General features: G+C 53.1%; 1 protein-coding gene across 1 annotated transcript; it reads left to right on the forward strand.

Moving 5' to 3' along the window:
* Positions 1-767: 767 nt before the first annotated feature.
* On the forward strand, positions 768-3,614 carry FEM1A (fem-1 homolog A). The gene has a single exon (XM_082206935.1). The coding sequence runs from the start codon at positions 799-801 to the stop codon at positions 2,761-2,763; it is 1,965 nt and encodes a 654-aa protein (XP_082063061.1). The 5' UTR covers positions 768-798; the 3' UTR covers positions 2,764-3,614.
* Positions 3,615-13,528: the final 9,914 nt, after the last annotated feature.

Consider the following 13,528-nt stretch of genomic DNA (forward strand, 5'->3'; position numbering starts at 1 on the left):
TATATATATATATATATATAACAAAATCATTCCAAATGGATAAACTCAGTAAAATGTGCATTTTTGCTCCCCCAGTGCAAAGATACGCCTTAAAAGACCCCTCCCCAAGTCTGCACCCCATATTTAAGGCAGTTATCACACCGCTTTAAAGAGCCCTGGCTCCCCCCCCCCTCCCTGGGAACTGGAGTTTGCTCAGGGTGCTGAGAAACCCGCCCCCACCTCGTCTCCCTAAGCAGGTCTACTCATGAGCAAGCCCCCTCCCTGGAACCCCCTCCTTCCCTTCCCAGAAACCTTTGCTTCCATTCCCGCTCTGCCTTCTGGGAAATGGAGTCCCTCGCCCCCCCCCGCGACGCTCCAGGGCTGTAGTCCGCCGCGGACTCCGCTTCCCAGGAGCCACCGCGCGGCGGCCGTCCCCATCCTGCCTCTAAAGCCGCCTGGGGATCGTAGTCTTCCTGCGCAGGCGCGCCTCCTGGAAAGCCATAGGGCGGGCCTGGAGCGCAGGACTACGACTACCGGCATGCATTTCTGCGGGCAGCCATTTTGGGGTGGCGTTTTCCTTCCCCTCCCTCCCACCCCTAGATCCCCCTGAATATACTTAAGATGGCGCCGGGGGCAGGAATAGACTGAAGGTTGCAGCTGTGGGGGGAGGAGAGAGGCGCTGGGGAGGAAGGCTTGGTTGCTAGGTTACCCCCCCACCCCCCCAAGCCTTGCTGCCCAGGGCCCCCCCCCATGGCCTGAGCCCCCTCACCTGTTGGAACAGGTGCTCATGGGGAGGGGGCAGCCCCCCTGGCCAGAGCCATGGACCTCCGCTTGGCCGTCTACAACGCCGCCCGCGAAGGCAAGCTGAAGCTGCTGCACAAGCTGCTGGGAACCCGGAGCCGGGAGGAGCTGGAGGAGCTGACGGCCGGCCCCGGCGGCGGAGAAGGGTCCGGGGGCACCCCGCTGCTGATCGCCTCGCGCCACGGCCACCGGGAGGTGGTCGAGTACCTCCTGGACCACTGCGGCGCCCGGGTGGAGGCGGGCGGCTCGGTCAGCTTTGACGGCGAGACCATCGAGGGAGCCCCTCCGCTTTGGGCCGCGTCGGCCGCCGGCCACCTGGACGTGGCTCGCAGCCTGCTGGAGCGGGGGGCCAACGTCAACCAGACCACGCTCACCAACTCGACGCCGCTGCGGGCCGCCTGCTTCGACGGGCACCTGGAGATCGTGCGCTACCTGGTGGGCGAGAGGGGGGCCGACCTGGAGGTGGCCAACCGCCACGGCCACACTTGCCTGATGATCTCGTGCTACAAGGGCCACACAGAGATCGCCCGCTACCTCCTGCAGAGGGGGGCGGACGTCAACCGCCGCAGCGTCAAGGGGAACACGGCCCTGCACGACTGCGCCGAGTCCGGGAGCCTGGAGATCCTGCGGCTGCTGCTGGCCTCCGGGGCGAGGATGGAGAAGGATGGGTACGGCATGACCCCGCTGCTGGCCGCCAGCGTGACTGGCCACACCAACATCGTCGAATACTTTATAGAGGGAGCGTTGGAGGAGGAGGAGGCGGCCTTAGTAGGGGAGCATGACGGCAGCGAGGCCAAAGACCATGATGGGTGTTCTGCTGCCGGCGACGGCCGTCCCCAAGTTTACTGCACGCGGGAGGCAGCCGTGGAAGCACTGGAGCTCCTGGGAGCCACCTTTGTGGACAAGAAGCGCGACCTGCTGGGGGCCTACAAGCACTGGCGGAGGGCGATGGGCCTTCGCCACCAGGGCGGGCAGTACCTGGCCAAACCGGAGCCTCGCCAGTTGGTGCTGGCCTATGACTACTCGCGGGAGGTGAGCACGGCGGAGGAGCTGGAGACGTTGGTGATCGACCCGGACGAAATGCGAATGCAGGCCCTTTTGATCCGTGAGCGCGTCCTCGGCCCCTCGCACCCAGACACCTCCTACTACATCCGCTACCGGGGGGCCGTCTATGCCGACTCGGGGAACTTTGAGCGCTGCATCAACTTGTGGAAGTATGCGCTGGAGATGCAACAGGGCAACCTGGAGCCACTCAGCCCCATGACGGCTAGCAGCTTCCTCTCCTTCGCTGAGCTGTTCTCCTACGTGCTGCAGGACCGCTCAAAGGGCACCCTGGCCACGCAGCTGGGCTTTCCCGACCTCATGGGCGTGCTGAGCAAAGGGGTGCGCGAGGTGGAGCGTGCGCTCCTGCACCGCAAGGACCCCGTGGCGGACTGCGCCCAGTTCACCAAAGCCCTGGCCATCATCCTGCACCTGGTCTTCCTTCTGGAGAAGGTGGAGTGCGCCCCGGAACAGGAGCACCAGAAGCGGCAGACCATCTACCGCCTCCTGAAGTGCAACCCGCGGGGCAAGAACGGCTTCACGCCGCTGCACATGGCGGTCGACAAAGACACCACCTCCGTCGGCCGCTACCCAGTGGGGAAGTTCCCCTCCCTCCACGTGGTCAACCTCCTCCTGGAGTGCGGGGCCGACCCTGACGGCCGCGACTACGACAACAACACCCCTCTGCACGTGGCCGCGCGCAACAACTGCCCGCTCATCATGAGCGCCCTCATAGAGGCCGGGGCGCACATGGACGCCACCAACGCCTTCAAGCAGACGGCCTACGAGCTGCTGGACGAAAAGCTGCTCACCAAAGCCATGATGCAGCCCTTCAACTACATCACGTTGCAGTGCCTTGCCGCCCGCGCCCTTGACAGGCACAAGATCCCCTACAAAGGATTCATCCCCGAAGAGCTGGAGGCCTTCATCGAGCTCCACTGAAGAGGGGGTGGGCGGCATCGCGAGCCCCCTCCCGCAGGGGCTGGGGCTGGGACTCGGCCCGCCTCCGCTCGGGCTTGGATTTTAAAATGCTTCCATTTGCACACTGGGCCGGGTCGACCTGCCCTCTCTCTCTCTCTCTCCGGGACTCGAGCGAGAAAAGGAACCTGTGGAAATGGAGAGCTGCTCTCGCGGGGCCACCTTGGTGTGGCTGCACCCCTGAGCAACAGCAGGGGGCTGGATCTAGCCCCTGCTCTGTGACCTCGTGTGGCTCTAGGGGGGTTGGGGGCAGAATAAGGGGGGCCAAAACCAGCGGCTCGTCGCCCTGCCCCCTGAAAGGAAAGGGTTCAAGCAGCATGGTCAGGTCAGAATTGCTGCTGCCCTCCATTGCCAACTAATTTTTTTTTTCCCTCTTCAAAGCACACACACACACACAAATGCAAATCCTATGTTTGACCTCTTGCTTTCTGAAGCCCAGCTTTAAGAGCGGCTAGGTTTGCATGCCCTTCCTTCCTCCTCTCCCTCCCTTGAAAGCAAACGAGGGGTTTTAGGCGAGCCTGCAGTCAAGTCTTAAAAAAAAAAAAAAACCTGCTCTACCCTTTTTTCAGTGACAGCCCGTGCCGGAGGGGGGGGGGGTGAAGGTTTCAGCCAAACACTGCGGGCAATGTTGAAAGTTAGCTTTGTTACGCTTTGCGCAGTTGACCCAACCCGGTATGGTGAGGTTTGGTTTTGTCCTGGGTTTGATTTGACTTCATTTTCCAGTGTCCCATATTGCATTGCTGAGATTTTGCTGGCTGCATTGAGAGGCTGGTTGTGGTGTTCTGCTGTGTTTTGCTGTTTTTTCCTCATTTTTTTTTTTTAAAGATCAAGCTGGCACTATCACTGGTTCAGGCAGTTGGGGTGTGTGTGGATAAACCCCAAACTCTGAAGTTGCCTTTAGGATCAAACCAGCGGCCCCCCGCCTTCCTCCCCACAGAAAAACCAGAGGCAGAAAAACCATTATCAGGCTTGTTAAAGATGACCCTTTGAGTTCAGACAGCCCCATTCTTTTCAGAGCGCAGATAGGGGTTGTTGTGTTTTGTTTTTTAAGAGGGGGAGCGTCTTCCAGAATGTCCGGTGGCTAGGAGCTGCTTATTCTAATAGGTCCTGTGCCTACAGACCCTTCTTCCTTTGCATAGCTGCGGAAAGGGGTCAGAAGTGCTTCTTTAAAGGTCTTGGCAGTGGAATTTGCTGCCAAGGAGTGTGGTGGAGTCTCCTTCTTTGGAGGTCTTTAAGCAGAGGCTTGACAACCATATGTCAGGAGTGCTCTGATGGTGTTTCCTGCTTGGCAGGGGGTTGGACTCTAGGATTCTATGGTGGCATCAGGGCAGGGGGAGAGACAGTGGCCCTTGTTGTGCTTCCAAATTAAATTCAGCACACAGGCCCAGAGACCTAGTTGGCAGGTTTTGTCCCGGACTGCGGCCGGCGGCCCCTTTCTCCACCGGCTGGTTTTGCCGTGTCTCGGGCAGGTCTTAAAAGCGGGGGGTTTGTCAAGCAGCCTCAGTGGATTTCTGCGCTTGCGCCACCTCTCCCAGTTGCATTGAGAGAGGTGTCTAATAAGGTGTCTGGAAGGACAGTAAAGCATGAGACTCTTAATCTCAGGGTTGTGGGTTCAAGCCCCACGTTGGGACAAAGGACTCCTGCACCGCATGGGGTTGGGCTAGATGATCTTGGTGGTCTCTTTCCAGCTCTACAATTCTGCCATTCTAGACGGCTGTACACTTCATTCACAGTTGCTCCCTCTCTGAAAGACGGGATCTGTAATCAGCAGACTTTTGAGGTCGTGTTAAGTGAACTGTTCTTCAGTCCGGGAATCAAGAGAGTTGTAGAGTCAGGAGGGACCCCGAGAGTCTAGTCCCGACTCCCTGCAGTGCAGGGATCTCAACTGACAGGTGGCCATCAAACCTTTGTTCCACAACCTCCAAGGAAGGGAGAGTCCACCACCTGTGGGCTTCTTCCTGGCGTCCAGTTGAAATCTCCTTCCTTGCAATTTGAATCCGTTGGTTCAGGTCATACCCTCCGGAGCCGGAGAAAAGAAACTTGCTCCGTCCTCCGTGAAGGCCCTGAAAATGGATTCCCAAGCCCTGTTATCCCAGACATGGTGGCCCAGGGCTTGGTGGGAGTCGGGTCTTTGAAGAAGGAAGCAGGGCTCAGGGCTTTATCTGGAATTCAAAGGGTACCCAAAGCACGCTGAGTTTGAGAGTCTGGGGAAAGGGCATGCTGAGCTGCTTCCCATTTGGTTGCATCGCATCAACCCAACAGCTCATGCGGCTGAAAGGTGTACTTGTTGCAGGAGGGAACATAGCTGTTCACAGTTGTCAGCACTGTTTGCAGAGATGTTTGGAGCAGTGGTACTGGAGCGCAGTTCTCGGCTGCCATCTTTTGTCAGCCAGCCAGCCACAAGAAAGCGCCGTCTCACCCAGCCCTGACAGGGACAGAGCTTGCACAGAATGCAGATTGGGAGGGGGGTATTGGAAGGTGCTGGCCGCTTGTTAGTCCAGAGGTGTTTCCCCCCCCATAGCCCTTCAGAGCGTCAACATCTGGAATGGTTCAAGAGTTCATCTGACGCGGCTTTCAGAGGGCGGATTCAGACAACAATTTCATCCTCTTCCCGCCCCCTGCCCTGACTTTACAGGCTGGGAATTCTGTGAACTGGCAAGTTGGTTCCTGGTCTATAGCTCAGTCAGTAGAGCATGAGGCCTTTAATCTCAGGGTCGTGGGTTCACGTCCCACCTCGGGCAGAATATTCCCACATGGCAGGGGGTGGGATTAGGGCAGGGGTCAGCAAACTTACCGCGCCTCGGGCCGGTGTCTCCAGCGCCGATCGCACAGAGGGCATGGGAGCGCGTGCCCATACGCACACGCTATTTCTGGCGCACTTCCGGGTTGGAGGAGCACCGGAAATAGCTTGTGCGCATATGCATGGGCCTCCTCTAACCCGGATGTGCACTGGAAAAAGGCTTGTGCATGCACAAATAACGTGCATGCGCAAATAACGCTTGCGCATGTGCACAAGCTACTTCGGTGCTCCTCCAACCCGGAAGTGGGCATCCGTGCAGTGCCGGTAAGAGCGGGTGGCGGGGTCGCCACAGGCCGGATAAACGAGTCCCTCGGGCCTTATCCAGCCCGCGGGCTTTAGTTTGGGGACCCCTGGATTAGGGTGACCCTCACGGTCGCTTCCAACTCTACAGTTCCACATGGTTTGTCCCAGAGGACGCAATACACATGGGTCCCTCTCCCAAGCCAATGTCTGCTAGGAAATTGAGGCATTTCAGAGGCTGCTCCACGGGCTCCTTCATGGCCTGACCGGGCCCCTGCTGCCCCCAGTTCCACTAGATCTGCAAGGTGCCATTTCCCAACAAATCAATGTATGCCACCGTAGCATGAGGGCTTTGTCTGAATCCACCTCCTTACATTTCTGTTTGGGATTTTTTTGGAGGGGGTTGTATGCCAAAGTTGATTGAGTGTCGTGTGTTGACCACCAAAGTTGTGGGCTCCAAGTTTGGTTTCAAAAGGCTCTCTTGGTGTGGGCAGGAGAGCAAGGGTAGAAAACAGCCACTGAGGTTGGGTGGGGGGGTAGAGGACGGGGTGATTCCCCCCCCCCCGCCAGCTGCCCACCCCTTAAGGCTCTCTCGCTCTTCACAACACCCCTCGGGACCGCTGACCACGTACTTTCCCTGCTTGAGACTGGATGGCACAGCTGAACCATAGCAACCTCAGAAAGATTTTCCTCAGAGGACGAATCACTTCGACTGTCCTTCCCCCCCCCCCGCCTCCCGCTTTGTTAAAAAAGCAAACGACAGTTTCGAGGGGTAAAGAAAGGTGGTTTCAGGGTACTGCTGCTGCTGCTGCTGTTTTCTTGCTGCAAAGAAAAGTGTTCATTTAGCAACGCATTGAGCAGAATACTCAAGAAGCGGAGTGTGTTAAACTCGTCAGCCGGTGGCAACTCCTAAGCTGGAATGAATGAAATGACACTTTAAAAAAAAATAAAAAGGAAAAGAAGGAAACGAAAATCCTGCTGCTAAAAAAAAAACAAACCCCAAATTCCTCTGACTTTCTTGTTCTTATGTCTGTTGGGATCTGGTTGGTTGGTTGGTAGGGGTTGCTTGAGGGATGCCATTTATTCTGCAGAAGGGGAGCTCCCCATTTTCCCACAGGGAAACAGGTTCATTTATGGATGGAGGAAAACTTTAAGGGTCAGGCCCTTAAAGTCCTGTTGTCAGCTAGAGAGGCTTCTGGCAATAGCTCCCCAGCAGCAGCTGGTATTTGGGGATATTCTGGCCGTAGTTCAGTGGTGGAGCATCTCCCTTGCAAACGGGGGGGGGGGCAGATTCAACCCCCAGTTGTTGTAGGGATTAACTGAGGAACAGGGGCGAACCATGGACTCCTTGGAGAAAAAGGGGGGAGATAATTGCAATTAATAAGCTCTTCTGCTGACCTAAGGGGGCTGGAGGGGCCAGCCACGTGGAGATTCCGGTCGCCAGCCTGAGATCCAGAAAGATCTCCACGTGGGCGCAGTTGGACCTGCGTCAGTCTCAGAACGCACCTGGTGCCTGGGGAATTTTGTATACTTGATTCCAGGTTAGGATTCAGGTACCGTATTTTTTGCTCTATAAGAGTCACTTTTTCCCTCCTAAAAAGCAAGGGGAAATGTGTGCGCGTCTTATGGAGTGAATGCAGGCTGTGCAGCTATCCCAGAAGCCAGAACAGCAAGAGGGATCGCTGCTTTCGCTGTGCAGTGATCCCTCTTGCTGTTCTGGCTTCTGGGATTCAGAATATTTTTCTCTTGTTTTCCTCCTCTAAAAACTAGGTGCGTCTTATGGAGAGAAAAATACGGTATATCTGCTTGGGGCTCCAGCCGAAACCTTGTTTGGATGGGGGCAGAGGACTTTTTAGAGAGCAGCCAATACATCTATTACTTAATATTTCAACCCCAAAGGGCTGGCCAAACTCCTGGGAGCCACATGCCATTGGTGGGCGGGGGCAGGAGCAAAAGGGGGGGGAGCAACGGTTGCAGATTTTAACCTTTCTCAGTAGCCTAGCTTCTGCACCCACCCAAGCCTCTGCCTTCCATCCAGGAAAGAAGGCGGGGGGGTGTTCAGCAGAGTTCAGGGGCGCATTCTGGCCGGACAGAAACACTCAAGGGCATGGGACCGGTGCAAAGCAAGACCAGCGAGGGGTGGGGCCTGGGGGAGAGGGGGTGGGGCCTATGCAGAGTCCTGGGTGCCAGGTAGAGAGGTTTGGGGAGGCATATTCGGACCCTGGGCCTGGCATGCATGCCTCTTGTAGAAAGATGCATGTAGAAAGTTTTTACCTGGAGGGCAACCTTAATTTCACTTACATGCTCATGGGGTGTGGACCAGCAGGCCAGGAACGAGACCTTGGGGAAATGGGGAGGGGGGAAACCATGTGAAACCACTTTGAGATCTTTGGAAAACAAAGGTGGCTAAATCAATCAACTAATAAATAATGGACCACTCGATTAAGACGTTGACCCAGTGTGCAGCCACCACAAAGGATTTCCCTCTCTCAGCTCCATTCATACATTTTGTAGATGTCTTCCTTGTCTGCTCTTTCTCGCCTTCTCTCTAAACTAAAAAGCTCCAAGTGACAACACTTTATTCCCATAGGGGAGTCACGCCACACACACCCCTCAATCAGTTTGGTCGCCTTTTCCCAACGCTTTTCCATCTCCTTTTTGAGGGCGGATGCCCAGAACTCCACACAGTGGCACAGCTCAGTCCTCAAGGATTTATAGCCAGCACTGAAGCTGGCTTGCCTTTCCGTCACCTAAAAGCACCGCAACTGCTTAGCTTGCTTAATTTCCGCACCTAGATTTAGGTACCGAAGTTGCTGCTGCTGCTGCTGCTATTATTAAGCAGCTAGGCTTCTGAAACCTCAAGTGTGGGAAACCTTTGAGTGCCATCCGTACTGAGTAACCCATTGCTTTGGCCTTTGTTGGGATCCAGCAGGTTAAAAATAAAAGCTGCCGTCAGGTTGGTCCAGATTTGGAGCTGAGCAGCTGAGAGGGTTGCATGTGAAACAAGAAACTTAGCAAGCTCTCTTCCAGCCGGGCGTGATTTCCCCCAGCCGAGGGCTTTGCAAGAACACTGGTCCTTCATTCCTGCATAACAAGAGCTGGCTTGCATGCCTACCTGTATAGTCACCATAGGTGACACTCGGTTCAATGCAGGGGAGTGCCCTAGGATTCTGAGCAAGATGAGTGAGCGAGCTAGAAACTTTCGTGGCCTTATCCGCAAGGATGAATTAATGAACAGCTTGTGTCTGATTCAAACCTCACCTGAACCAAGAGCTGTCCTAGCCAGTGGCGTAGCGTTTTGGGTGTGTGTGTGTACAGGGGCTGTGTGCTTCCATCGCTGGGCTCCACTGAAAACAGCTGCCCCGTGAGAACCAGGAAATGGCCTCTCCAGACAACGGAATAGCTCATTCTTATCTCTGTGGCTGTGATCTCCTAGAACACTCAAGGAAGTTGAATGCACATGCATGCTCCATCCGTTTCCCTCCCTCCACACAGCCCCGTGCACTGGCAACCCACGCTACACCACTGGCCCTTTGTTGTGGTTGTTGTTTAGTCGTGTCCGCCTCTTTGTGACCCCCTGGACCAGAGCACGCCAGGCACTCCTGTCTTCCACTGCCTCCCACAGTTTGGTCAAACTCATGCTGGTAGCTTCAAGAACACTGTCCCACCATCTCGTCCTCTGTCGTCCCCTTCTCCTTGCGCCCTCCATCTTTCCCAACATCAGGGTCTTTTCCAGGGAGTCTTCTCTTCTCATGAGGTGGCCAAAGTACTGGAGCCTCAGCTTCAGGATCTGTCCTTCCAGTGAGCACTCAGGGCTGATTTCCTTAAGAATGGAGAGGTTGGATCTTCTTGCAGTCCATGGGACTCTCAAGAGTCTCCTCCAGCACCAGAATTCAAAAGCATCCATTCTTCGGCGATCAGCCTTCTTTATGGCCCAGCTCTCACTTCCATACATCACTACTGGGAAAACCATAGCTTTAACTATACGGACCTTTGTCGGCAAGGTGATGTCTCTGCTTTTTAAGATGCTGTCTAGGTTGGTCATTGCTTTCCTCCCAAGAAGCAGGCGTCTCTTAATTTCGTGGCTGCTGTCACCATCTGCAGTGATCATGGAGCCCACTGACGCTAGCAAGCCTTAATTCAAATGTAATCACACCCCCCTCACCCCCCCTGCTCCACTTTCCTGTCAGGAACAAAACAGAACTGGCACCTCCGGCTCGTGAACTCTGTTCAGAGCAGTGGTGCGACAGGCATTTCATTCCCACCCCCCTTTGGAAAGGAATGGTAGAGTTGCGAAGAAAACTTCAGAAAGGGGCAACCCAAACCATCAAGGGGATGGAGCAACTGCCTGGCGCATGGGCCAGGAATCAGCTTTACCTGCTGAACAGCAGCCTGAAGAGAGCAGGTTTACTGACCCCACCTGCTGCTGATCAAACTTCAAGGACTCAGAGGCGAACCAGCTGGCTCCAGCCTTCTTAAGCGGGGCTTCCAGCCTCCTGTCAATTGCTGGAAACGTTTTGTCATTCCTGGTCCAACCTTTGCTCCTTTTCGGTTAGATTGTTGGATTCCCTGACCCCTGGACTGTCTGCCATACGTCCAACCTTAGGATTGGACCTGACTTTGCTTATGGGCTCTGCTTCCAGGCAAGTAGCCCTCTGAGACTCTGCTGGTTGGCTGGCCTCTCGCTCCTTTGGGCTCTATAAAAAGGTAAAGGGACCCCTGACGGTTAGGTCCAGTCGTGGCCGACTCTGGGGTTGCGGTTCTCATCTCGCTTTATTGGCCGAGGGAGCTGGTGTACAGCTTCCGGGTCATGTGGCCAGCAGGACTAAGCCGCTTCTGGAGAACCAGAGCAGTGCATGGAAACGCCATTTACCTTCCCGCCGGAGTGGTACCTATTTATCTACTTGCACTTTGACGTGCTTTCGAACTGCTAGGTTGGCAGGAGCAGGGACCGAGCAACGGGAGCTCACCCCGTCGCTGGGATTCGAACCACCGACCTTCTGATCGGCAAATCCTAGGCTCTGTGGTTTAACCCACAGCATCACCCACATCCCCTGGACTCTATACAAGTTAGATCATTGCAATGTTTTATACACCTCAGAAGACAGTTTGGGAACTTGAGCTGGTGGAGCATTTTGGAAGCCCAGTTGCTAACTGGGGAGCTGCTGCGAGAAACAGCCGTGCAAGCCTTTGGGAGGCAGAGATGCAAGAGGGCATCAGAGGAGGGAGAGAAGGAAAGAGGGACAGAGGCCAGTGTTGCACCCCTGACCATCATTCAAGTCATCCCAGGGTGCAACGGCACACCTGAAAACCACTGGCTTAACCTATGAAACCTTCTTAGGTAGACTTAAGGCCTATTCACACCTTGTTTTAATATAGATCCTTTAATCTCATAGTAAAAGCAGAGACATCACCTTGCCAACAAAGGTCCGTACAGCTAAAGCCATGGTTTTCCCAGTAGTGATGTATGGAAGTGAGAGCTGGACCATAAAGAAGGCTGATCGTTGAAGAATTGATGCTTTTGAATTCTGGTGCTGGAGGAGACTCTTGAGAGTCCCATGGACTGCAAGAAGATCAAACCTCTCCATTCTTAGGGAAATCAGCCCTGAGTGCTCACTGGAAGGACAGATCCTGAAGCTGAGGCTCCAAGACTTTGGCCACCTCATGAGAAGAGAAGACTCCCTGAAAAAGACCCTGAGGTTGGGAAAGATGGAGGACACAAGGAGAAGGGGACGACGGAGGACGAGGTGGTGGGACAGTGTTCTTGAAGCTACCAGCATGAGTTTGACCAAACTGCGGGAGGCAGTGGAAGACAGGAGTGCCTGGCATGCTCTGGTCCAGGTGGTCACGAAGAGGCGGACACGACTAAACAAACAAACAACAACAACAATCTCATGGTTCCAAAATGTTTTTTCCCAGGCCACTCCCTGCCTCCTCGGTCCCCCAGTGCTCCCTACCACACTAAAACCAGTGGTTTGCACGACCCGCTGAGGGAGATAATAGCACGATAAAATTCAAAACCACAACAATTAATTACACATTCAGTCAAAATCCAGTTGAAACTATTGAGTTTAATTCAGAGAGACTCGTGAACTTGATCCCGCGATACCAGCTTTTTGAAGTCCGATATTCATTTGCACTTCCAGTGCCCCCAGCTCCCCCCTCACCTATTAGCGCCCCCTGGGTCATCCCACCCACCCTAGGGGGTGGTAGCACCCATTGCTTTAATCTAACACACATATTTTAATTACCCCTTTGTCTATACAATGTTCGCTGCAAGCAGCTGCTGTCCCAAACTTTCACCCTGCTAAATCCTGAGTTTCCCTGTCCTCAGAAAATCCGAAAAAGGTTTCTGCTCCTCTTTAAAAGCTCTTCTGTCCCCGACTCTTGGCATGAAGTGTTGATTACCTTACTACCAAAACAAGGAATGGACCCAAATATTATAAAGAATTACAGGCCAATTTCATTATTGAGTATTGATTAGAAAATCTCAAATAGATTGGAAAATGCTTGAACAGAATAATAGGTAAGGATCAGAATGGCTTTTTACCAAGGAGACAGATAAAAAATAATACAAGAGTAGTGACTGATCTTCTAGAATTTATTGATATGGAACCTAGTAAGAAGGTGGCAATGTTACTGGTGGATGCGGAGAAGGCTTTCGACAGTGTGGCCTGGAACTTTCTGGTTCGCACTGTGGAAAGTTTGAAACTTGGGAACAAAATTTTGAATGGTATTAAAGAGATTTATGAAAACCAGAAAGCTAAGTTAATAATTAACAGTGAAATAACTGAAGAATTCCAAATTGAAAGAGGCACCAGACAAGGGTGTCCTCTATCCCCACTTTTGTTCATTGTGACGCTAGAAACACTCCTAATAGCAATAAGAAAGGACCCAAAAATTAAGGGGATTAGTCTGGGTAAGTTAAAGCATTTATGGACAATGTAATTATTACTTCAGAAAATCCAGAAGAAAGTATACAAGAAGCCCTAAAGAAATTGTCTGAGTATGGAGGAGTATCGGGCTTCAAGTTAAATAAAGAAAAATCTAAATTATTAACGAAAAATATGGGGGTAAAGGAATAGGAAGAATTGGAAAAAGTAACAGGCCTTAAAATCACCACGAAAGCTAAGTATTTGGGGATCTGGATTACAAACAAAAATACCAGCTTGTACAAGGATAATTATGTGAAGAAGTGGAAGGAAATAAAAGGATATTTAAACAAATGGAATAAACTGAACTTGTCTTTATGGGGTAGGATATCCTTGATAAAAATGTCAGTTCTCCCAAAAATGCTCTTTCTTTTCCAGACGATCCCAATAATTATTGGGACAAAATGTTTTAAAGGCTGGCAAAGGGATCTTTCTAATTTTATTTGGCAGGGTAAGAAGCCAAGAGTAAGGTTCAAAGGATTGATGGAGTCCAGAGAAAGGGGTGGGTTCGTGGTTCCAGACCTCAAGCTGTATTATTTTGAGGCTGTATGCATGATGTGGCTGAAAGATTGGATGTTACTGACAGATACGGAAATCCTAGACCTGGAGGGCTGGGACAAAGTTTTCGGGTGGCATGGCTACCAGGTCACGATAAAATAAAAGTGCATAGAGGCTTCACTAATCATTTTGTGAGAAAGGCCCTATTCGAAGTCTGGGAAAGAAATAAAACAATAGTAACCGTCAAAACTTCCTGATG

Source organism: Podarcis vaucheri (assembly GCF_965113315.1).
Source record: "Podarcis vaucheri genome assembly, chromosome: 18".
Taxonomy (NCBI): Eukaryota; Metazoa; Chordata; class Lepidosauria; order Squamata; family Lacertidae; genus Podarcis; species Podarcis vaucheri.

Excerpts from the sequence above, each read along its gene's own strand:
- FEM1A (XM_082206935.1), top strand. The coding sequence starts at position 799 with ATGGACCTCCGCTTGGCCGTCTACAACGCCGCCCGCGAAGGCAAGCTG.